At 33.9% G+C, this 24935-nt stretch overlaps 2 protein-coding genes across 2 annotated transcripts; one reads left to right on the top strand and one right to left on the bottom strand.

Moving 5' to 3' along the window:
• On the bottom strand, positions 1–17674 carry LOC101892627 (uncharacterized). The gene is made up of 5 exons (XM_005185832.4): positions 16556–17674; positions 16227–16262; positions 1387–2568; positions 935–1313; positions 1–783 (listed from the first exon to the last, which is right to left on the bottom strand). The coding sequence occupies exons 1-5, from the start codon at positions 16766–16768 to the stop codon at positions 551–553; spliced, it is 2043 nt and encodes a 680-aa protein (XP_005185889.2). The 5' UTR covers positions 16769–17674; the 3' UTR covers positions 1–550.
• A 3812-nt stretch (positions 17675–21486) lies between these two features.
• On the top strand, positions 21487–23235 carry LOC101892283 (ATP synthase subunit delta, mitochondrial). Its single transcript, XM_005185830.4, has 4 exons — positions 21487–21645; positions 21875–22079; positions 22840–23051; positions 23112–23235. Exons 2-4 carry the CDS (start codon positions 21881–21883, stop codon positions 23172–23174), a joined length of 474 nt encoding a protein of 157 aa, XP_005185887.1. The 5' UTR covers positions 21487–21645; positions 21875–21880; the 3' UTR covers positions 23175–23235.
• The last annotated feature ends 1700 nt before the right edge of the window (positions 23236–24935 follow it).

The following is a 24935-nucleotide window of genomic DNA, read 5'->3' on the forward strand; positions in this document are numbered from 1 at the left end:
AATTTTTTCTAAATGGTGGAGGGTATTCAAACTTCGGTCCGGCCGAACTTACAACGAAGATAGTTTACAGTCAGCTTAAGACCAAAGATAAACATTTTTTTTAATGAAATAGACTTTTCGAAGGTATTGATGATTTTGAGTAAATTTAATGAAGTTCAATTTTTCTTTTTGGCTCTGTAAATGGGCTTTTAGTAACAAAACACAAATCAAAAAAAGTAATAATAAGCGTAAGGATAAGTAAATATTCTAGCAGAATTTTATTCAAAAAAGAAGAAAAAAACTTATTGAACATTGTGACTTCTAAAAAAATAATAAATGGAATAATATTTAACATAATTAGTTTTTAGTTTTGATAATATACGTATTTAAGTATGCAAAGTTGTAAAATAATAAAAAAAAAAACAATATAAACGACAGCTTCACAACAACATAATATTAGTAAAATTAACATAGATTTAAACTAAAATAGGGATAGATAGGTAGAATTAAAGGAAGTTACCCAAAAGGAAGAAAGGCATAATAAAAGCCATTTTTAATGGAAGCAATACAATTAATCCAATTCTATTATATTAATATTTCCAGCTCTGCGGGTGGATAATATGGCTGGGCCATTGTCATTGGGGCCTTCCGATTTCAATGAATCAACAATTTTAAATAGATTATTCATTTGTATTTTATACATTTTGCCCGTACGTTGCAAAACATCACGACGATCTTTTTCCTGAGCCAGTTTCAATTCCAAATCATGTGCGGTATTTTGTAGTTTTTTATTGAGTAAAATTTCTATGTTTATACAAAAAAAAAAAAATAAAAGAAAAATAACAACATAAATATTTAATAACAATGATATAGAAAAGTATTTTATTTTATATTTAATATTACAACGTTGAAGATGTTGACGAGGTGGAAGTAGTAGAAGAGTAAGATGACAAACCTTTTTGCAACAACTTATCATTGCTTCTCTTACAGGCCGGACATGTTTTCGTTTCACTTAAAATCTCTTTGGGATCCTGAGTAACATTTGCAGGCACATCTTCTTCGCGTTGGCACTGTGGGTGATAGTGGGATTTACATTGTTCACATTGCTCCAATATATAACCTCCTTTGAAGCATTCATTGCATGTACGTTTATCATCCTGAGGACTGCTGGAAGCTGAACGAGATGGAGGAGCTGAGTTAACATCCGAAGCATTGTCAGCACTGCGCCTTTTATTGCGTTTATTGGGTATGGCAGCTTTCTTCACTTGTGGTGATAGAAGGAAAGCTTTACGCTTCTTTTTCGCCTCGGGCTCACTGTAATTGGTACCAGAGGCCTGTAAAGAAAGAAATTTGTAAAGGTTATTTATAAAGTATGCGGTTTGGGATCGGTTCCAAATCATGACTTACCCCATAATGATAACTGTTATTTTGAACACAACGACGACGTCGTTTAGAACGTCTTTGTTGCATATGAGCATACACCTCAGGTGTAAATAAGTCAAATATTCTCAAAAACATCTCTTGGCCATATTCTTCGGCCTTGGTGCGAGTTTCTTCCAATTCATCGGGCCAATAGGCATGTGGTGGTGTGGGTCCTCTTTCTGGGGTTCCCTCTTCAGAGGAAGAAGAAACTTCAGGTGATTTGCGAAGCTTTGCAGCTGCGGCGGCTGCAGCGGCAGCAGCGGCAGCAGCAGCAATGGCAGCCTTGGATGGTCTTCCCTTGGTAGCTGGTGGTTTGGTGGGAACCACAGCAACGGGTTGTGGTGGTGGCGGTGGTGGAGGAGGTAATGGTGCTGAAACAGCAACAGCGGCTGGTCCTCTAACAGCTGCTTGGGCCCTTTTTAATGCCTGTCTCAAATTCATACGACTCATCTTCACATTGGTTGACACCGGCTGTTCCTCCTCTTTCTCCTGCCTACGTTGATTGTAAATCTCAGCTAATGTTGAAGTCTTTTCCAGTTTGGTTTTGACATCAGTCACAACTGGTGGCACTGTTTCATTGACAACACGTTGATTCATCGGCTTGAGCAGTGATGTTTGCGGCCCACTGGGACTGGTCATAACCATTTCAAATTTCTTCAGTAGACTCTCACCGTTGTTGTGGGCATTGCTACTACTACTACTAACAGTGCTTTGTGGGTATTCCCTTTTTTGTCCCCTTTGCCTTTGCTGCTGCGTTTTGGCAATTTGTTCCATAATATTTCCATCGTCATCTAAGTTAATTATCTCTACACAATTGGCCATCTCCTTTTTGTGTAAGTGTGTTGGAGGAGATGGTGGTGGTGAGGCCACAGCTTGAGGTTCCCTTTGTACCTCGAAATATTTTTCTATTAATTTCTCCTCACTATTACGATGTGTAACTGTTATGGGCTGTATATCAACACTTGTATCGCTAATAAGTGGTACAATTTCACTGGAAACCATAGCATTGGTAGCATTTACGTCTGTGGGTATGCCATTCTTTTTAAGCATTTTATAGAATTGATCGATAATACGACGTAAACGAAGTAGTAGAAAATTTTGTTCAGCATTGATTTCATAAATTTCCGATTCCAGTTCATCTATGATACGTTTCTTCTGCTTGGGATCCTAAACAAAAGATTGAGAGGAGGAAAAGGTAAGTTAATAAAAGTTTGTATATTTTTTATGTATGTATAAAGTTTGTATATGTATATATTACATTCCAAAAATGAGACTGAAAGTGAGAAGATATTTTGATTGATATAATTTTTCTTTCATTTTGATATAATACTATTTTAGATAAATTAATGAGAGTAAAATATATTAAAAAATGTATATATCGGAGCCAAGATCCACAAAATGGAAAAGTACGTCCCAAAATTCACTCCATTTGGGCTGATATTAGCCATTATTGAAATCGGATTAAGGATATATATGGGAGCTATATCCAAAGATTAGCCGATCTCGATAAAATTTGGCAAAGGTATTTCCGAGCTCTATAAAATATCTGCAACCATATATCATTGTTTTCGAATGCATATTACGAATGTGAGGGACTTAAAAACCAAATCGGATGAAACATATATATGGAAGCTATAGCTATATCTAAACCGATTTTCTCCAAATTTGATGTACTTACTTCTAGGTTGAATTCAGTCGGATATACAAAAATTCAGGTCGTTAAATATATATATGGGAGCTATATCTAAATCAGATCCGATTATCACCAATTTCAATAGGGTTCGTCCCTGGGTCAAACAAATATTGTTTGCAAAATTTCATCTCAATCGGATAATAAATGCGACCTGAATTTTGATCACAAGAATAACATGGACTGACGGACTGAGATGCATAAATCGACTCCAAATGTGATTCTACGAAGATCCTCAAAAGTAACCATGGGTCTATCTCGCTTTCTTCTTCATGTTACAAAAAAATGCACAAAGACATAATACCTATAGCACTATGTGGTGTAGGGGATAATAACATCTATATTAAATAACAGATAAAAAAGCACCTAAGTTCGGGCGGGCAAAATTTAAATAACCTCCACCATTTTGAAGGAACTTGAAAGACGTTAAACCAATTCCGTTGAATAAGGTCCCTAAAATCATAAAAATACCGAAAAAACGGATTTACTGTTATATGTCGGGTACACGATGAGGTGAACCTGCATAGACAATATTCTGTCATAGGTTAGAGTATCCAATACGACCTTTAAATACGACATTTAAAACAAATACGTTTAAAAACTTCGCTAAAATCATCAAAATACCGAATATTGGGAGAAATCCTTAAATGGTGGCTATTCGAAGAACTGGACTTGCATACACAATTTGTTTTGCCATAGGCTGTAGCACAAATTCCGAACTTTAAATACGAAATTTTAAACAATTCCTGCCTATAATGTCTCTAATAAATACCATAAAGATACCGAATATTCGGAGATACCGTTATATAGGGGTTATACGAAGAGGTGGACCTGCATAAGTATTTTTTTTTTTCATAGGATGTAGTACACATTCAAATCTTCCTGTACGAAATTTGAAACAATTCCGGTCTATAATGCCGCTAAAATCATCAAAATACGGAATATTGTGAGGTACTGTTATCTTGAGATATACGAAAACGTGGACCGACATGACCCCTTTACGAACTTAAAGTATGATGAAGGGTATAAAAATTTAATAATTTATCGAAAAGTATTTGATTTTTAATAGAGAGAGAAGATTCAGCACATAAATCGACATAATGCCCTCAATCACTGTACTGTTTTTAAAAAGGTTTCTTTCCAATCGCTAAATTGCAGTTATGTAATGTGAAAATAAACAAACTGCTTCAAAATACCCTTAACTAGTGCGCGGTTATGTCCCATGTAACCAAATGTTAAAACAAGAGGCGATACATTTACAATTCTTCATTGTTTTCTGATTGAACATAACATTTGCCAATCGAATAGTGTAAAGTACCCTTAAGCTAAAAGTCATTGGTAAGTGTCAAGTGTAAAAATACAACTCAGCTACCCTCAAATAAATACAACCCTCAACAGGTAAATGGAAATTATGATATGCCATTAATAATAATCGTTAAGATATTTAGGCAAATGGTGATTAACGAATTGGAGTTAATTGTTTTCAGATCTTTACAAAGACAAAAATTCGAGCACACATACATACATAATATGAACAAAGATCTTTGAATGGGAAAGAAAGTAACAACTTATATTGTATTCATAGTATGTATATATGTTATAGTATGTATATAATATATATTATGTTCCTCATTATTTTTACACACACAAGCACACACATTTATTGATAGAAACCAACTTTACGAGACTGAGGGAAAAGACAGACTACAACAACAAGCAGCGTACAATAACACAATTTAACGACCTTAAATAAATAAATAGCAAAAATAAAACACACACACAAATGTGTACATGAGTACTAGTACAAGTAGATGATAAACAAATCAGAGAGCGAATAACATAATAATAGCAACAACAATTATGTACAAGAAGCATAGGTGAAAATGAAATTAGCATCAGCCACAAAATGGCGATCGATTGAGATTGCAGTGATTACAAATTTTACTTTCTCACCGGAAAGGACTTTGTTATGCCCTAAGGGGGAAATATGATGATTTTTTGTTAGAATAAAATTTGAAGAAAATGTGGATCAATGACAATTTTTAATAAATTATATGTGAATTCTCTGTCCATGACCAACTTGATATTCTTTTTAGGAGGAAAAATCACTTTGTTTGAAATTAAAGAAGAAAAATATTGGTCAATCTCTGTAGAATAATGACTCATTCTTTTTCTGTGTTCATTTAAATCAAAATAAATAACGATTGAAGCGACATGTAGGTGTTGTTTTAATACAATCTATGTTGGTCGACTGTAATAACTTTATAACTAAACTAACAGCAGCAACAACAACAAGAAGTAAAGCGTGTACACATTACTTTCATTTGCAAGAAAACCCCAATGGAATTCCAAAAAGGTGTTGCTTAACCTTGACGCTATTGGCAAACATTTTAACCGGTTTAACATATTGTATTCTATTTAAATGCGACAAAAGATGAGAAGTCGATTAAGCTATGTTGAAATCTTATAAAAGCCCATTTTTTTATGTAGAGTTTTAAAATTTGGAACAAAAATTTACATTAATATATTCAATTGTGTCAACTGTAATTTGACATATGGGGTAGGCAATGGGTGGAATTTGTATTGACAATATAACTTCAATATAATCCCTATATGGCCTATAAAGAGATCACACAGAAATAATAAATGATTTCCAACTTTTGATATAGTTCCATTGTTTGGTATAAAAATCCCATTGCCGTATTTCCTCGTTATAGTGTTTTGTAAGTTTCAGTCAAAACTTTCAATTGAATTGGCTGTAATGTCCCATCTGGGTTCGAGCCTGTCCAATTTTAGGGGGTTTGTAGGTTGTTCCAACTAGGTCGAACTTAAGGTTTTTTACAATTTTTCTAATTTATACCCTTTATACATTCTACTTTTTCATTAGGTTAGAGGATGGGTAGTTACAATTGAAATGGTAACTACTTCACTCAGAGACCTTTCGGTCCATTGTGATCAGCCTGCGTGAAAAAGAAAAGGAAAAAGGTTGAGATAGATGAAGGGTAATAGATCTGTTTATAGAATTAGAAAGGATGAAGAAAAACGTCGAATAGAGTAATTTTTTAATTCCGGCGACAGAACAAAGCCTTGCGAAGTTATAGATGACTCGTACTGTTAATTAAACTGTAATTTTACATTTGGGGTTGGCAATGTTTGGAATTTGTACTGACAAAATAACTTCAATATAGTTCCTACATTGTCTATAAACACATCACACAGAAATTCCAAGTTTTGATATAGTTTGGTATAACAACCCCATTGCGATCTTTCCTCTTAATGGTGTTTTTGAAAGATTCAGTCACAATTGACTGAACCTGTCCAATTTTAGAGGGTTTGTAGGTTCTTCCAACTGGGTCGAACTTAAGGCTCTTTTTACAATTTTCAATCCGATCTCCACGCATTCCACTTCTTAGGTTTGGTTAGAGAATGGGTAGTTACAATTGAAATTGTAACTAACTCACTCGGAGACCTTTCGGTCCGTTGTGATCAGGCTGCGTAAAAAAGAGAAGGAAAGAGGAACAAGTGTTGAAATAGATGAAGGGTGATAAATCTGCCTATAGAAGTAGAAAGCATATAGAAAAACGTCGAATAGAGTCGTGTTTTAAGTCCGGCAACATAGCCAGCAAAGCCATTTTGCGAAGTAATAAATGGCAAAGGGATCCGTGTCTGAATGTACACTAAGTACATGAGTCGAATGTTCGCCCATAGCTCTCTTTCCTTTGGGAGAGCAGGACATTGGTATTAAAGGTGTTCTATCTCTTCATTCTCTTCCACACACAGACTGCAGCATTCAAAGTTTTATCATATGGGCGATTTCAAAATCCGTTGAAGCGAGTACATCCATGCCAAATCATCTCATTTCCTTCAATATTACAATGACCAGGTAACCAGCAAAGCCGAAGAGAAGGGGGCAGATTTCACAGAGCCGTTCTACAGGACTGCATTGGAATTGATTGTAGAAGATTAAATAGTTTTAATAGCCACTTGAGTATCCATATAAAGGGTCATCGATCCGCAGATTTCATTCTCCATAGTTTAAATCAATTATGCCGCAAAGATCTCTACCTGAATGTGCCATACATTTTCGAGTAGTAGGCCATTCCTAGTTGCTCACACAATACTCCGGCTCCCGTACCTTCTTCCATATTAGATCCTATATATATCGGCTGACTGATTAGAGGTAGTTTAGTTAGGTTCCATTCATCCCTGCTTGGAATCAGTATCTCAATTCTATCAAACCCCATGGTTTGGGATACAGGATGAGATGAAAAAATGTGAAAAAAATCTTTTGTGTCTCGTACCATTGCTCGTTACCCTGATACTGATAGCATAGACCGACGTCAAGGAAGTGGACGGAAGAAAACAGCAACATCAGCAGAAATGGTTCGAAAAGTAACGAAGCGTCTAGATCAAAACCCCGAAACATGGCCCGTGAGCTGAACATATCGCAATATTCCATTCGGCAAATATTGAAAAATGAGCTCGGGGTAAAGCCATTGAAAATCCAAAAAGTGCAAAAACTTACACCGCAACGGAAAGAAAGTGTGTGACGGTTTCATTGGCCTTTTGAAAGGCATAATTCGTGCCAAAGGTGACCAATTCAAACAAATCTAAGCTTATTATAAAATTTGATGTTATTTGCTTTCATTCAATAAATTCAATAAATTTTAAATCTGCCTATAGAAGTAGAAAGCATATAGAAAAACCTCGAATAGAGTCGTGTTTTAAGTCCGGCAACATAGCCAGCAAAGCCATTTTGCGAAGTAATAAATGGCAAAGGGATCCGTGTCCGAATGTACACTAAGTACATGAGTCGAATGTTCGCCCATAGCTCTCTTTCCTTTGGGAGAGCAGGACAGTGGCATTAAAGGTGTTCTATCTCTTCATTCTCTTCCGCAAACAGACTGCAGCATTCAAAGTTTTAAAATGTCGGCGATTTCAAGTTCCGTTGACTGCGAGCACATCCCAGCCAATTAATCTCATTTCCTTCAATATTACAATGACCAGGTAACCAGCAAAGCCGAAGAGCAGTGGGCAGATTGCCCAGAGCCGTTCTACAGGACTGCATTGGAATTGATTGTAGAAGATTAAATAGTTTTAATAGCCACTTGAGTATCCATATAAAGGGTCATCGATCCGCAGATTTCATTCTCCATAGTTTAAATCAATTATGCCGCAAAGATCTCTACCTGAATGTGCCATACATTTTCGAGTAGTAGGCCATTCCTAGTTGCTCACACAATACTCCGGCTCCCGTACCTTCTTCCATATTTGATCCTATATATATCGGCTGACTGATTAGAGGTAGTTTAGTTAGGTTCCATTCATCCCTGCTTGGAATCAGTATCTCAATTCTATGAAACCCCATGGTTTGGGATACAGGATGAGATGAAAAAATGTGAAAAAAATCTTTTGTGTCTCGTACCATTGCTCGTTACCCTGATACTGATAGCATAGACCGACGTCAAGGAAGTGGACGGAAGAAAACAGCAACATCAGCAGAAATGGTTCGAAAAGTAACGAAGCGTCTAGATCAAAACCCCGAAACATGGCCCGTGAGCTGAACATATCGCAATATTCCATTCGGCAAATATTGAAAAATGAGCTCGGGGTAAAGCCATTGAAAATCCAAAAAGTGCAAAAACTTACACCGCAACGGAAAGAAAGTGTGTGACGGTTTCATTGGCCTTTTGAAAGGCATAATTCGTGCCAAAGGTGACCAATTCAAACAAATCTAAGCTTATTATAAAATTTGATGTTATTTGCTTTCATTCAATAAATTTTAGAAAAATTTAAAAATTATGGCGTTTGACTTTGTTGCAGTTTTTTATCTCACCCTATATAATAAGGGATCATACACAAATTTGTCTGTACAGAAACACGTTTTCTGTGTGGTTCCAACCGTTTGGTTTAGTTTCGCCCACAAAATTTTCCAATTGCTGTTTTGATTGCTCGCCATATATTTTTGTAGAAAGTTCGTAGTCTTACAAAAATAAAAGTGTAATAAATTCATTTAGTCAAAATGATGGGAGCAATTGGCAAATTCAGAAAAAGGTTGTCCATACGTTAAAATGTTAAAATTCTCCCTGTTTCTTTAATTCCAATACCAATTAGAAGAGGGATGGTAAAAAGGTACAGTTGTGTCATAGATATCATTTCATACTTATCATCAAAGATGTTATCTACTTGAAAAACATCTTCAAATCAAGATTTATTTGTCAACGTAATCAAATGCTAAAAATAGATTCTCTTAATTTTGTAATATGTCTATTGCCTCAGAATATTGGAATACGAAAACTAATATGATATTATAAACAACAGCTGCACATTTCGCTTTTTAGAGGGGGAGTTCAGTCAGTTCACTGATGCAAGACTAAAGTCGAGATTTTAGAAGCGAAGAAAAAAATCTAATAAGAAAACATTGTACGTGACACATGAAACGTAATTTTCAAGATTCCTTTGGGCAGCTGCATGCACGTGTTTTCAACAAGACCCCCAATATTGTCTGTATAACATAAAATCAATATGAATGAGAAAAGGAATCTCTAGGTAAATATTTGTTTTTAGAGCATAAAGTAAAGACTCCATTCAGAATGGCCAAATTGTCTGTGGCGTACATTGAACCATAGGAATACATATGATTGATTTCAATTGTATTCTATTTAAAAGTCGATTCTAAGGAAACGAGAAGCCTAATATGTTTTAAAATTTTTTTCCTAGCTAAAGCATTGATCGATTTAGGTCAAGGTATTTTTTAACATCAACATTTTCTTTTAAGGTAAAATGAACGCATGTATTGGGAACATGACAAAGTGAAAATTTTCAGTTAGGAACTAAAGTAAGTACTTTTGTCTTTTAAATTAAACTAATGACACTTTAGAAAAAGGCATCCAATTTTCAATTGATTTTTAAAAAAATTCTTTCCTAAGGTAGCAGCTATCAAATACCAACCTTTTCTTGGCGAAGATGCGGCAAAAATTCAGGAAATATCAGGAAAATACCTCTTACTTCCGAGTGTGTCCAACTCGGATATCTTTACAAAAAATATTCTTTGTTGGCTTCGGAGTTAGTTTCTGGAATTGTGTAGCAAGGCCATATAAAAACTTCAGTTTTTTTCTTGCTAATCCATAATGCTTTAATTTCAATTGTCGGAGGGGAAATCCCTTTTAATTTTTTTTAATTTTTGTTAGGTAATAAAGTTTGCAGTAAATAACCGACTTCATGTCTTATTGAACAATAAATGACTCATTAAGAAAATAGTGATGATAGAGGAAAGAATTTCGAGTGAATATTTGAAAATTTAAGTTTGGCCGGACCGAACTTTTTGTACCCTCCACCATTGGGTACAGAAAATAATTTTTATATAAATATCTGAATTCAAACGTGTTCCACATTAAACTACAAATATCAGTAACACTGTTTAGATAATGCTGTTAAACTTTTCAAAAAAAAACATAAAGTGGGTGAGGCCATTATATAGGGGCCATACCAAAACGGGAATCTATATATGCAATTTTATACTTCAAAAATGGTTATCTCGGAAATCTCTTGAATACCACATTTGAAACAATTTCGTGGATAAATGTGACTAGGATTATCAAAATATCGAATATCGGTGGGTATCGTTATATGTGTGCTATTGAAAAACATGGACCTATATATACGAAGTTTCGCCACCGGAGCTAGAACCCATTATGAACTACAATTACGAATTTTTAGACAAATTCGTAAAAAAATGTAGCAAAAATCATCAAAATATCGATTATCGGGAGGTACCGTTACATGGGGGCTATACCAAAACGTGAACCTACATATGCAATGTTTCGCATCGCAGCTAGAATCTATTATGACCTACAAATACTAATTTCTAGACAAATTCGGAGAAAAATGTGGCAGAAATCATAAAAATACCAAATATCGGAAGGTACCGTTATATGAGGGCTATACCAAAACTTGAGCCGATATATCTTATATTCAATACCAACCATCCTAGACGCAATACAAATTTTGGAGCTCTCCATCAAATGTGGGCTGTATAGTGATTTCAACAGACGGACGACAGACGGGCATCGTTTTATGCGGATCATGAATATATATACTTTATGGGGTCTATGACGAATATTTAGGGATGTTACAAACGGAATGACAAAGTATCGGCCTGTGTTACTGATGACCATCAATTATCGATACTTCGCCGTTTGCAGCAATTGAGCTTCTGCAACTCAACAACGTGGAAAATTTTGGGAAAGGAGTTATGTGTGAAGCCTTTTTAAATACATCTGGCACAAGAAATAAAGCCGAACGACCTATCGCACCGCAGAATTTTCGGTGAATGGGCTCTTGGAAAGTAGACCGAAGATCTTCTCTTTGATGGGAAAATTGTATTCAACGAGGTAGGTCATTGGTTTGGTGATTGGAGAAGAATTGTCGATTTTGCAGTGAAAATCTGCCAGAAGCATTGCAAAAGCTACTAATGCATCCAGAAAAATTCGAAGTTTGGTGCGTTTTACGTTCTGGTGGCATCATTGTGACGTACTTCGTTAGATATGCTGCAAATCGTAATGTAATTGTGAATGGTATTCAATATTTGCCCCAAAATTCAACAGACTTGCATGCCATGTGGACTAAACCATTTTTTGTGCGGCTATATTAATGATCATGTCTATACAGACGAGCCCATTTTGACGCCTTGGGAGCATTTATTTGTAAGTCACTGGCCGAAATGTTGGAAAGAGTGTGCAAAAATTGGATAACGCGTATGGACGACTTTAGGCGCAGTCGCGGTCAACATTTGCATGAAACAATCTTCAAACATAAAACTATTTTAAAACAACGTTTGTTTATGAGTGGAGAACGATGGTAATGTTTACCAGGGGGTAAGGCAGGGAATACCTAGGTTTCGGAAAGAGCCACCAATCCTCATCAGTTCCCTTGTTTCTTGTCTGGGATATTCTCCCCAGAAGTTATTTAAAAAAATAACTTCTATGACAAAAAACATTTTTTACCCAAGTGACGAGATCGTAAGCTCAATAGAAGAGGAACAAAAGAATTACATAAAACTAAAATTCTTTTGGAAAATCTTCTAAATCTTACAACCGCACTTATAAACATTTACATCTTTCTCCACTTTGTTATGCTTTCGTTCAACCTGAACGAAGTAACATAACCATGTAAGTTTGTTTTGTCTGTTACAACAAAAACCCCTTCGTCGACCGTGCCTGTGTCTATTAATAGAACAGAGTTTGGCTTGCTTGTTTGGGATACCATAGTATTTTGTTGTTGCAAAATCGTCAGGCGAAATCCCATTATTGTTGTTTTTATAAAAACAACGTTTGTTTATGAGTGGAGAACGATGGTAATGTTTACCAGGGGGTAAGGCAGGGAATACCTAGGTTTCGGAAAGAGCCACCAATCCTCATCAGTTCCCTTGTTTCTTGTCTGGGATATTCTCCCCAGAAGTTATTTAAAAAAATAACTTCTATGACAAAAAACATTTTTTACCCAAGTGACGAGATCGTAAGCTCAATAGAAGAGGAACAAAAGAATTACATAAAACTAAAATTCTTTTGGAAAATCTTCTAAATCTTACAACCGCACTTATAAACATTTACATCTTTCTCCACTTTGTTATGCTTTCGTTCAACCTGAACGAAGTAACATAACCATGTAAGTTTGTTTTGTCTGTTACAACAAAAACCCCTTCGTCGACCGTGCCTGTGTCTATTAATAGAACAGAGTTTGGCTTGCTTGTTTGGGATACCATAGTATTTTGTTGTTGCAAAATCGTCAGGCGAAATCCCATTATTGTTGTTTTTATAAAAACAACAAACAAACCTAGGTATTCCCTGCCTTACCCCCTGGTAAACATTACCATCGTTCTCCACTCATAAACAAACGTTGTTTTTATAAAAACAACAATAATGGGATTTCGCCTGACGATTTTGCAACAACAAAATACTATGGTATCCCAAACAAGCAAGCCAAACTCTGTTCTATTAATAGACACAGGCACGGTCGACGAAGGGGTTTTTGTTGTAACAGACAAAACAAACTTACATGGTTATGTTACTTCGTTCAGGTTGAACGAAAGCATAACAAAGTGGAGAAAGATGTAAATGTTTATAAGTGCGGTTGTAAGATTTAGAAGATTTTCCAAAAGAATTTTAGTTTTATGTAATTCTTTTGTTCCTCTTCTATTGAGCTTACGATCTCGTCACTTGGGTAAAAAATGTTTTTTGTCATAGAAGTTATTTTTTTAAATAACTTCTGGGGAGAATATCCCAGACAAGAAACAAGGGAACTGATGAGGATTGGTGGCTCTTTCCGAAACCTAGGTATTCCCTGCCTTACCCCCTGGTAAACATTACCATCGTTCTCCACTCATAAACAAACGTTGTTTTTATAAAAACAACAATAATGGGATTTCGCCTGACGATTTTGCAACAACAAAATACTATGGTATCCCAAACAAGCAAGCCAAACTCTGTTCTATTAATAGACACAGGCACGGTCGACGAAGGGGTTTTTGTTGTAACAGACAAAACAAACTTACATGGTTATGTTACTTCGTTCAGGTTGAACGAAAGCATAACAAAGTGGAGAAAGATGTAAATGTTTATAAGTGCGGTTGTAAGATTTAGAAGATTTTCCAAAAGAATTTTAGTTTTATGTAATTCTTTTGTTCCTCTTCTATTGAGCTTACGATCTCGTCACTTGGGTAAAAAAAAAATGTTTTTTGTCATAGAAGTTATTTTTTTTAAATAACTTCTGGGGAGAATATCCCAGACAAGAAACAAGGGAACTGATGAGGATTGGTGGCTCTTTCCGAAACCTAGGTATTCCCTGCCTTACCCCCTGGTAAACATTACCATCGTTCTCCACTCATAAACAAACGTTGTTTTTATAAAAACAACAATAATGGGATTTCGCCTGACGATTTTGCAACAACAAAATACTATGGTATCCCAAACAAGCAAGCCAAACTCTGTACTATTTTAAAATAATGAAAATGTCATGATTTTTTCTGAATTGTATGCGTTTTTAACTTTCCGATAGCTCTGAAAAAATCAACATTTTTAAATTTAGCCTGTAAAGTTTGAAAAAAGTAGAAATCACCTCAGGTTACCAAAAGGAATGCTAGCTAATAACTACAAAATAATCCAAAAACAAGTTAAAACCCCCTCATAAGCAATTATCTACGCAAATATCTTACATAATCATCCCAATAAGGACAATTGCTTAATATCAATACAATTTTGTATGTGAATATTGAGTTTTGTAAGAAATATTGGCTGGGGGCTGGTCATGTTTATAAATAGACGCAATATGAAAATATCCCAAAGTAATTTACGACACTTCAGACTCTGATTCAGAAAACCCCACGATTTGCTTGACCAAGAGCCACCAGTTATAGTACGTCGTATAAAAGAACAACAAAAGGTTATGGAAGCCAGTATATTTTAAATATCTTCCCAATTGTCCCACTTTATCAACCAAATCAATACAAAAATCTGCCAGAGTCAGTTCTCTTGTTAAAATGATTGCCTAAAGATTGAGTAGAAACTTTTGGTAATTTTATGGATAACAAAATGGTCGCATAATCAATGTAAGGTGGGCGCATAGCGGCTACTGCTAAATAAATAAATGAACATTTTCGGGTAATTTACCGCATCATGTAGTTCTATTAAGTATAAATTCAAATAAATTCCAAAAGATGTTATCGTCATTTCATTTAAAATATTTTTAAAACAATGAAAATCGGCCATTTAATTTTCTTGCTAAAGCCTGTTAACGCCATTTTACTCACACATCAACAACGACGTTAATCAAATTGTTGTTGTGTTACTCAAGCGCCATCTATCGCCATCAGCCGTTTTGCCACCAGCAGAAAGAAAGAGAAATGTCACTTTGACATTCAATTTTGATTGCTCAGTAAACAGCGATATGGAGCAACAATAAATTCTGTGGGAAATGGCATTCTACAGAATCAATTGTTAGGATAAAATTTTGGAGATTTTAACAATAATTTTTCAATGAAATTAGATCGATTAAATGCTTAGTTTATAGTTGGCAACATTACACCATTTCAGTATGGCCAATGTATTACCTAACACATTTGCTGATTTGTTAATTCATGGACGGAAATTGTGTCCAAATTTTCATTCATGGTGGCAAAACTAAAGGAATCCTCCGACCCTACATGAATTTCGCGTAGCCTTTTTATGATTTTCTTAAAATGCCTTTAAAAGAACAAAGGAAAATTTCAAGATTGGTATTGTTGAGTTAACCCAGCGGAGGTGGAAGATATTCTGGGGAAACAAAAGTTCTAGATGAATTATCCTTGGAAACTCCAAATTTAATTACAATTTCTACCAGAAATAAGATGTCAAACTCCCACTTTTTGTTAATTATGTTATTTCCTCCTAATAATTGATGCATACGTCACGTACTTTAGTCACAACATCTTTTGATATTATGTTTGTGTGTATGTATGTATATACATATCAAAGTGAATATTTATGTACATGGGGTTTATCAATTTATTAATTAAATGGATCGAATATTAACCAATTTTAAAGATACTTTATGGAAATATTTTTACATTTACGTGAAATTAATATTACACACCCTACATTCCAAACTTGAAATGAAACTAAAACGAATTACAATTAACAACAAAAACACGTTGTACATGTGACGTCTTTGGTGTTCTGTAAACCTTTGAACGTTACTTCAATAGGCAAAACATTTACATGCTTCCAAAAACAAAACTCATGATCGTCGCAGTCAGTTTCCTCTTAATTTACAGATTTTCCCAAGGATTTTCATTAAAAACACTATTTGGTACAAATAACAGTGAAAGTTCTGAACATATTTCGTTTAGGTGAGCCATCCAACTCAAAAACTAAACCAAAGCATTATGATAGAGTAGCACATTACCTCAATCAAAAAAGAAAGAAAAAACGTGTGCAAATCCAAAAACCTTAAAATTTTTGGCATTAATGTCGATTGGATATAATCAATCACTAATTGTAATAGCACTTGAAAAGTCAAGAAATATTTCAAAACGGCTTATCCTTTTGAGTCCTTTGCAGGTCCATTGTAAAAAATAAGTAATAATTGGGGCAATACTTACTGCATCGGGTTGCTGTTGAAACACATCCAAGACCATCTGAATAAGGCCAGCACAATGATGATGAAACACAAAAAACAGAAAAGTAAAACAAAAGACGAATTAGTTTTTTAATAAATCAATAATCGAACTCATTTCACGACGAGAAAAAAGTAATTACAAAATAAATGACAAAGAAAAATATTTTAAACAATGGCCATCCCATCCATCCAACCAACCTGTGCGTATATGGCTGACTGGCTGGCCACTACTAATAAATTTACACATCCAAACATACTAAGTACTTTTGCCATTTTGTTACAATTTTTTCCCCGCAACACACTCTTACTCACCTGATGAACCTTGATGTGAGCCTTCAGTGCTCGTTGGCAATAGATTATATCATTTTTAATATCTTTGGGAATTTTGAAAAAACTCTCCATATAGAATTGGAATAAACGGGAACCAGTTAAATCCCGTGAAGCGGCAGCCAAAACAATGTCACTATCGCCGCCAGTGCCACCGCCGCCACTGGAATTAACCACAAATGGAACTGCTGCTGACATGCTTGCTAATTTTTGTATAGCTGACAAACGACGACTCTGTATTTCTCTTCTTAAGCTTGCTGCTTGTGTTATCTGCTTTATATATTTTAAAAATAAATATCTTCGTCGTTTCTGTGTGTCTTATATCTTGTCTTTAAGCAATCACTTGGCACTCGATTTACTATTCATTAGCTGAATTATGTTACCGTTTTCTAATCGCACTCTACAGATAACTGCAAGGATAATATTTCAAATTCAAAAATGTTACATATTTACTCCTCTTTGAAATTTAAAAAACGTTGTTGATTGCTCCACAAAATCCAATCGAATGGAGTCAACAAGCAAAAAAGCAAAATGTTCTGCTGCTGGTTTTTTCAAACGTACATTCCCCAAATCTCTCTGTCTCGTGTTATACTCCCTCTCTTCTGTCGTTTGTGTCTCTCAACCAACAAACCATTCATTCATTGACTTTTGACAGTTCGAGCGCGCCTTTGTTGCTGGACGAAATAACTTGAAAATTGTCTTTATTCATATCACAGGAATTGCATCTTCTTTTTATTTAAAAAGTATTAAATTGTTAATAAAACACTACATTACAATCACACAACTTTACTTGTTAAAATGTTTTACTTTGCCAACAGATACAAAAAGCACTTGCATTGATGATTTTAAATTTGCGTCTGCTTCTTTTTTCGGTTTGTAACGTCGTCGTTGATTTGTTTGCCAATGACAGCTGATGGCTGGTGCTCACACACATCGATGCCAAGTGAATATCTGTGCGGGCCTTGAGTTGGATGTTTATTTTTTCTCTTAATTTACAAACAATTCCAAAAATTAAATTTATAATTGATGAATTAATTATTTTTTATTTAATAACTTCACTCCAACACTTTATATTCCTAAATAATCACCACAAAGCATTTCAGTTTCTTTTGAGGGTATAGGGATATATAGATCGATTTTCTATTAATCGATTCGCTAGTAATGAAATTCTTAATAATCGATTTCAGTCAAAATATGAATAGTCAATATATGCATTTATTAAATAAAGATATAATTAAAAAAATAAAGATATAAAAACGAAATTAAAAAAATTTAACGTCAACTTTTCAAGTTTCCTAAGATGAATGAAAAAAATATTTTCAAAGCCAATGATTGGAAGACACGTACATTGCGGCTCGCTCATTAAAGCTATTCGCCAGTTTTGTCATGTTATTGAATGATCGAACTATTTTGATCATATTTTTGAAAGAAAATCCAGGCATTTAATTCATTTTTCACGCTGTGTAACTGATCTTAAAAAATGGAAAATATTGAATAAATGAAAACAACTTGTTTGCATGCAAATTTGACAGGAAGCGGTCGTGGCCTCAGGGGTGTATTTCTGTAGTTTTACGAAGCTGTTCTACCTCCTTATTGTACCATGCGCTGAACAAAAAAGTCAATTGTTGTGTTCCAGAACTACAAGAATTTTGCAATTTTTACTACGATAGCCGGTTTTCCTTAATTATATCGAAAAATATTGCAAAACTAGTAGATTCTTGCATTATTCAAAATTATATGCAACAAGTTGTTTTCATTCATTTGATATTTTCCCTAATTCTTAAAACGAATTAAATAGCGAGAAAATAGATGAAATGCCTCGATTTTCTTTCAAAAATATAATCGAAACAGTTCAATCTTCTAATTCGCAATGCAATGTACGTTTCTTCCAATCTTTGGTTTTTAAAATATTTTGTTTTTATTTTTCAACACAATAAATACCTACACAAAAAAACTTTATTCCAGAACCTGCAGGTATCTACTTTTTTTGCCTTTTTTTCGATATCATAAAGGGAAAATCGTTTATCGTAGTAAACACATCCTTGCAGTTCTGGAACAGACCAGAGCATGGCAGAAGAATACAGGATAATATAAGTAGATTTTTATATGTTTTCTTATACTACGTCATTCGGAGGCTATTATAATTCGCGTTTTTCAAAATTTTTTACAAATTTAAAAAATTTTTCATTCAACATTTTCAATTCCAAAATTGGTTTGACAGTTCATTGGCCCCAGGAGCTGTGTCGACGCGTCTACCTATATTCTTCTACCATGGACCAGAGCATATACTACTAGTTTGAAACTTGCTGTTAACTTCATTGTTCTACCATGAAGAAGCCAGCCAATGACTTAAGCCGGTCAAAAAAAGCCTTTTATGTATTCTCACCTTTAGTCTCACATGCATTTCGGGCTGATATGCAAATTGCTTTCTGACTCTACAACTTTTTTTTCAATAAAAAGGTAAAGTCATGTAATCATATGTTCACAATTTTTTTCAAATTTTTACATTTGACAACATCTAATTGTCAAAATCTACATTCAAAAATCCATTGTATACACACACAAAATCGGAGATGGGAACTGTTTTTTATGCATTGAAATTTGACAACGTAAATTACAGAAAATGCATGGCTGGGAATGTTAATTTGAAATGAGGTTCTCTTATTTCATTGTACCATGGGTAGCTGTTATTTGACTCATTTTAGAAATTAACAAAAATATCAAATAAATTAAAACAACTCGTTGCATATAATTTTGAAGAATTCTGACAGGAAGCGGGCATAGCCTCAGAGCTGTATTTTTGCAGTTTTACGAAGCTGTTCTGCCTCCTTATTGTACCATGGGTAGAATCAAGAAGTTAAAGTCATGCAAACATATGCTTACAACTTTTTTCAAAATTATTCGTTTGACAACATCGCATTGTCAAAATATATATTTATAAATTCATACTAAATGCACAAATCAGAGATGGAAACCTATTTTTTATGCAGTGAAATTTGACAAGGAAAATTACAGAAAATGCAGAGATAAGTATGCTTATATCTTCTTAATTTTACCATGGTTACACCGTTGACAAAATTTCATTGTCAAAATGTATATCCAAAAATTCATTGTATTTCCACAAATTAAAAAAATTAAATTTGACAAAGTAAAATACAGAAAATACTAAGTTTGATGTTATGGTGGAATTAAAAAGCTAAAGTTATGCAATCCTATGTTTAATTTTTTTCTAAATTATTCATTTGACAATAATTTTTATATTTACTAATCCATTGTATATAAAGAAATCAGAGATGGGAACCTGTTTTTATGCAGTGAAATATGACAAGTCAAATTACAGAAAATACAGAGATTTTTTTTTTAAATTTTGTTTGTTGATTTTAATGGGAATTTATACGAAAATACATGAAATTCTCACTAAAATAAATAGAAGAAATTATTTTTTTCTCCAAATGATTTATCATATCATTAATTTTACAATTTACATTCATGTTTTCCACTTTTTAAGTAAATGTTGACAATTTGAACATATTTTTTTATATTTTTCTATTTTTAAATTCTGCTGGAGAGACGCCATTCAACATTGTAGTTTTTATTCATAACTTTCAGTCCTCCCTATTTTTTTTTAAATTCCATTAAATTTTTCTATTTTGAATTTTTAAATTCATAATTTATTTTTTTGATAAATGCTCTCATTTATTAGGGATGACACACATTTCATCATAGTTTTGAGAGTGATTTGAATGGAACAAAGAACAAAAACCATTGTTCGCTCAGCAAGTTTTGTGTGGAGAATTAAGTAGATATTTCTTTATTAATAGTCGAACAAGGAATAGAGATCGAATCACGTGCTATGTGAACTTAGCATAAGTTACATAAAATGCAGAAATGGATATGTTTATTTGAAATGAATTTACTTTCTTCATTCTACCATGATGGTTATTATTTGAGATGAGCTTACCTTTAATTAATTGTTATTTCTTTGGATTGACATGACAACTTTAGGTGTGTTTGGGTGTGTATTCTTTTCAATCCTTTGAGAAGTGCAATTATTTCAAGGTAGTCTCATTTCAATAAGCAATAAACATATCCAACTCTCTATTTTTCTGTAATTTACCCTTCAAATTAAGCTGGTTTGGCAAGGTCCATCTTTGATTTGTGTATATACAGTGGGTTTATAAATACACATTTCGTCAATGGAATAATTTTGAAGAAATTATAAACATGTGATCATTATTAATTCTACCATGGAAAAGTGTTTACAAATGTTCTATTCCAGAAATGCAAGAGTATAAAAGTTTTTACTACGATAACCGCTTTAACGTTTATGATATTGAAGAAAATAGGAAAACTAGTAGATTTTTGAAGGTACTGGAACTGAAAAAAAAAATATTTAAATTAAGTTCTAAAAAACAAATAAATCAAGGTAATCTCATTTCAAAAAATAACATCCTGCTCTGCAGTTTTCTCTAATTTATATGTCAAATTTAAAGTCATTGAATAGAAATTCCCATCTCTCCATTGTGTATACACAATGGATTTATAAATAAACTTTTAGACAATGAGGTGTTGTCAAAATTTTACCATGGTTGTGACAAAGATTATGTATGGCTCATTTAAAATTTTTATATGACTTAAACGTAAAACAGAATTGATAGAATTCCGACTGGATTTTTTCTTAAAAGAACAAAGTATTTCAGGTAGACCTAGTATATTTTTGACAGAAAGTCAAACACATTGTTTCGTAGTCGTTTTCCCATTGTTGCTGTTTTTGTCACCAGAAAACAAAATCAAACATCTGAAGAAAACAAAACAAAATCAAACATCTGTTGAAGGCTTTTTTCGTTCAGTAATTAATATCCGTTATAACTGCATGAAATAAATGGGCATCACTATTTTATATGAAGTGGCAACACTGATATACAAAAAGTGCTGCCATTCGCAAGTGACACTGACAGCTGTTTAATTTTTTTACTAGCCGCACTGACATTTCGCATTTTGGAGAACCGTAGCAGCCGAGGTTTTTCACGTAAATTCCAAAGGACATTTGACTGGAAATACAAATAAATAAATAGGTAATGACCGGTGTACAGTCTTAATTGCTTCATCTCCGTTCAAAATATGTATATTTTCAATAAAATTCCACTTTACAATCGTTGATTATGTTTGTTGTTTGGTGGTCATAACCTACAAAGTTACATAATGGACAAAATTTCAAGAATTTCGGGAGTGTTTCTTGGAGGACTAAATTCTATTTGTGTATAAGGATATGCGTTTTAATCGAAAAATCTTTTCATATTGCAGAACAATATGTCTTTCGTCAAGAACGCTCGTATGTTGGCCGTCCGCGGTTCCCGCATGATCCAAAGCCGTGGATATGCCGATGAAATGAAACTTACTTTTGCTGCTGCCAACAAAACCTTCTACGATAATGCTGAAGTGCGTCAAGTCGATGTGCCCTCCTTCAGTGGAAGCTTTGGTATCTTGGCCAAGCACGTCCCAACCTTGGGTAAGTTTGACAAAACAATGATGATGTGAATATTTATAATTTCTCTTGTGGGACGATGCGTTTTTATGTAATAAACATAGATTGAAGTTTTGAAAAGATACAACATTTCATCGAATTAATTTAGTGACATAAAATTGATATGAATTTTTTTTCGGAATTTAAGTTGCAATTTTCTCGGAGACTTAAGAACGGCACTGTTCCACAACAATGAAGTTGGATGGTTTATTGGCATTGGCTTCAAATAATTTTGGCAGTATCAGAGCTTTAACTAAATATTTTTGGAATATATCAAGGAAATGCAAATAATGTATAATGCCCTTACCTAAAATCTGACAAACAGCAAACACAGTACTCACCTTCCCATTATTGAAAAATGTTCTGTAAAACGACATTAAACAACAAACGGTATTTAAGCCAGACAAATGAAGGAAATTCGAATTTTTCAAAATAATTAAACTGATTGCAAATTTACTTAGTGAATATCAAGTCTATTATGAACTGACAATGGCTTGGAATATTATATTAAAACAACAACAATACATATATTCGAAAAACAAAAAAAAAAAAAAAACATTGAGAAATGATATCAATACGTTGTCTCTGCTAAAAAGGAAGAACAACTTCTTGAGCAGGAGTATTATGCACTGCGCAATCTTATCGTATTTTTCTACTTTTTTATAAAAACAATATTTTTAATTTATTTCTACATTATATTTACAAAAAAACGGATTTACCATGTAATTTTCTCATCTAATTCTAGCTGTCTTGAAGCCTGGTGTTGTTCAAGTCTACGAAAATGACGGCAAAACCTCCAAATACTTCGTTTCCAGTGGTACCATTTCCGTAAACGAAGACTCTTCTGTCCAAGTTTTGGCTGAAGAAGCTCACAGCGTCACCGACATCGATGTCAATGAGGCTCGTCAATTGTTGAGCCAATACCAATCTGCTCTTTCCTCTGCTTCATCTGATGAGGTATGTTTTCGTTAATCGGTCTTGTATAAAAATAGTATTTACATTTATTTTCCCTTTCAGGCTAAGGCTGAAGCTGCCATTGCCGTTGAATGCTGTGAAGCCCTCATCAAAGCTGCCGAATAAATTTAATAAATTTTCAGTGTATTTAGATTAAAATCGCTCATTGGAGCAAAAAAACAAGAAACAAGAAAAGTATCATCATCTTTCTTTAAATTCCGTTGTAATTTAAAATAACAAATTATTTAAGTAAAGAAAAAGATTTGTGGTTTTCAAAAAACCCTGATTGTCGAGAACAACAACAAAAAATGGGAAATGGTATTTATTTGTTAATTAGATCGGGATTTGAATACTCAATTATATTTTAATGTGAATACATGATTTTAGAGCGGGAGATTTTGACTTGATGTTCAAGAAAATACAGATTTGGTTTTAGAGCGGCAGATTTTGACTTGATGTGCAAGTAAATACAGATTTCGTTAATTTAAATTTTGAGCAAAATAATGATTTAAAGAAATAATGTTTCAGACAAAAACCAAAATTCTTCAATAATTTAGTTGTGAATGAGAAGAGAGGTTAAAAGTCGGGCAGGACCGACTTTTTGATACGCTTCACCAATCCTATTAGAGCTACCCGTAAAAAGTAGCCGTTAATATTTGGAATTTAAGTGTAGTAGATCACAACAACCATGAACCTTTTTTGAATACGTATTATGGTTTTGTACTTACACATTTATAATTTTATACTTTATACAATGTGAAATTGAATGAAAATAATATATAGGAGGTGTATTCTTGTTGGAATCGATTTCCACTATATTTGAAGGAGGCACTTGTGTCATCCGATTTTCGCCAAAATCCATCCAACTTCCAGCTGATTTAACACTATTATATATGGGATCTATATCTAAATTTGAATCTATGCTGTATCTGATAGCTGGATCCAATACCTTTGGTGGAGTACATTTTACCAGTGTGAGGGACCGTCATCCTTGGGATGCTTGGAGGGACAATTGTCCTTGGTTTCAATAAATGCACTTTGCAAAGTTTCAAATCAATCGGACAATGAATGTTCAATTCTTGTCCTTGAAATTGTGAATTGAAAACTATAAAAACTATGAAAAAATTTGAAAAAGTGAAAATGAAATAGAGATATAGAGGAATAATGTTATATATCATATTTTTTTAGAACAAGACCCCAGTGTCTGTATTTATACCCTATACCATATAGTGGTAAAGGTATTATGTATTTGTGCATTTGTTTGTAACATGGAGAAGGAAGCGAGATAGACCCATAGTTACTTTTGAGGATCTTCATAGAATCACTTTCTGAGTCGATTTAAGAATGTCAGTCCGTCAATCTGTCCATGTATTCTTGTGAACAAAATGCAGGTCGCATTTATTATCCGATTGAGATGACATTTTCCAAACAATATTTATTTGGCCCAAGGACGAACCCTATTGAAATTGATGAGAATCGAATCAGATTTAGATATAGCTCCCACATATCTTCAACCGATTTCGGATTAATTGTGCGTCAAAATTTGGTACATCCCACCGAATTCAGCCTAGAAACAAGTACATCAAATTTGCAGAAAATTGGTTCAGATATAGCTATAGCTCTCATCTATATGTGTCATCCGATTCGGTTTTAAGTCCTTCACATGCGTAATATGAACTCCGCAAGAATGAAATTTGGTACCGGATATTTTATAGAGCTCGGAAATACCTTTGCTAAATTTGATTAAATCGGTTTAGATTTGGATATAGCTCCCATATATATCTTCAATCGATTAACTGTGCACTAAATGACCAATTTCAGTCCAAAAGTTCTAAATTGGTATGGTACACCTGACCGAATTCAGTCTAGAAGCAAGTTCCAGTCATC

This window comes from Musca domestica, unplaced genomic scaffold (genome assembly GCF_030504385.1).
Source record: "Musca domestica strain aabys unplaced genomic scaffold, Musca_domestica.polishedcontigs.V.1.1 14, whole genome shotgun sequence".
Classification (NCBI taxonomy): domain Eukaryota; kingdom Metazoa; phylum Arthropoda; class Insecta; order Diptera; family Muscidae; genus Musca; species Musca domestica.

Coding starts and splice junctions, on each gene's coding strand:
- LOC101892283 (XM_005185830.4), top strand. CDS start 21,881: ATGTCTTTCGTCAAGAACGCTCGTATGTTGGCCGTCCGCGGTTCCCGC. Junction 22,080..22,839: donor CAAGCACGTCCCAACCTTGG/GTAAGTTTGACA, acceptor ATCTAATTCTAG/CTGTCTTGAAGCCTGGTGTT. Junction 23,052..23,111: donor CCTCTGCTTCATCTGATGAG/GTATGTTTTCGT, acceptor TTTCCCTTTCAG/GCTAAGGCTGAAGCTGCCAT.
- LOC101892627 (XM_005185832.4), bottom strand. CDS start 16,768: ATGTCAGCAGCAGTTCCATTTGTGGTTAATTCCAGTGGCGGCGGTGGC. Junction 16,263..16,555: donor CTCACATCAAGGTTCATCAG/GTGAGTAAGAGT, acceptor GGCCTTATTCAG/ATGGTCTTGGATGTGTTTCA. Junction 784..934: donor TGATAAGTTGTTGCAAAAAG/GTTTGTCATCTT, acceptor GTATAAACATAG/AAATTTTACTCAATAAAAAA.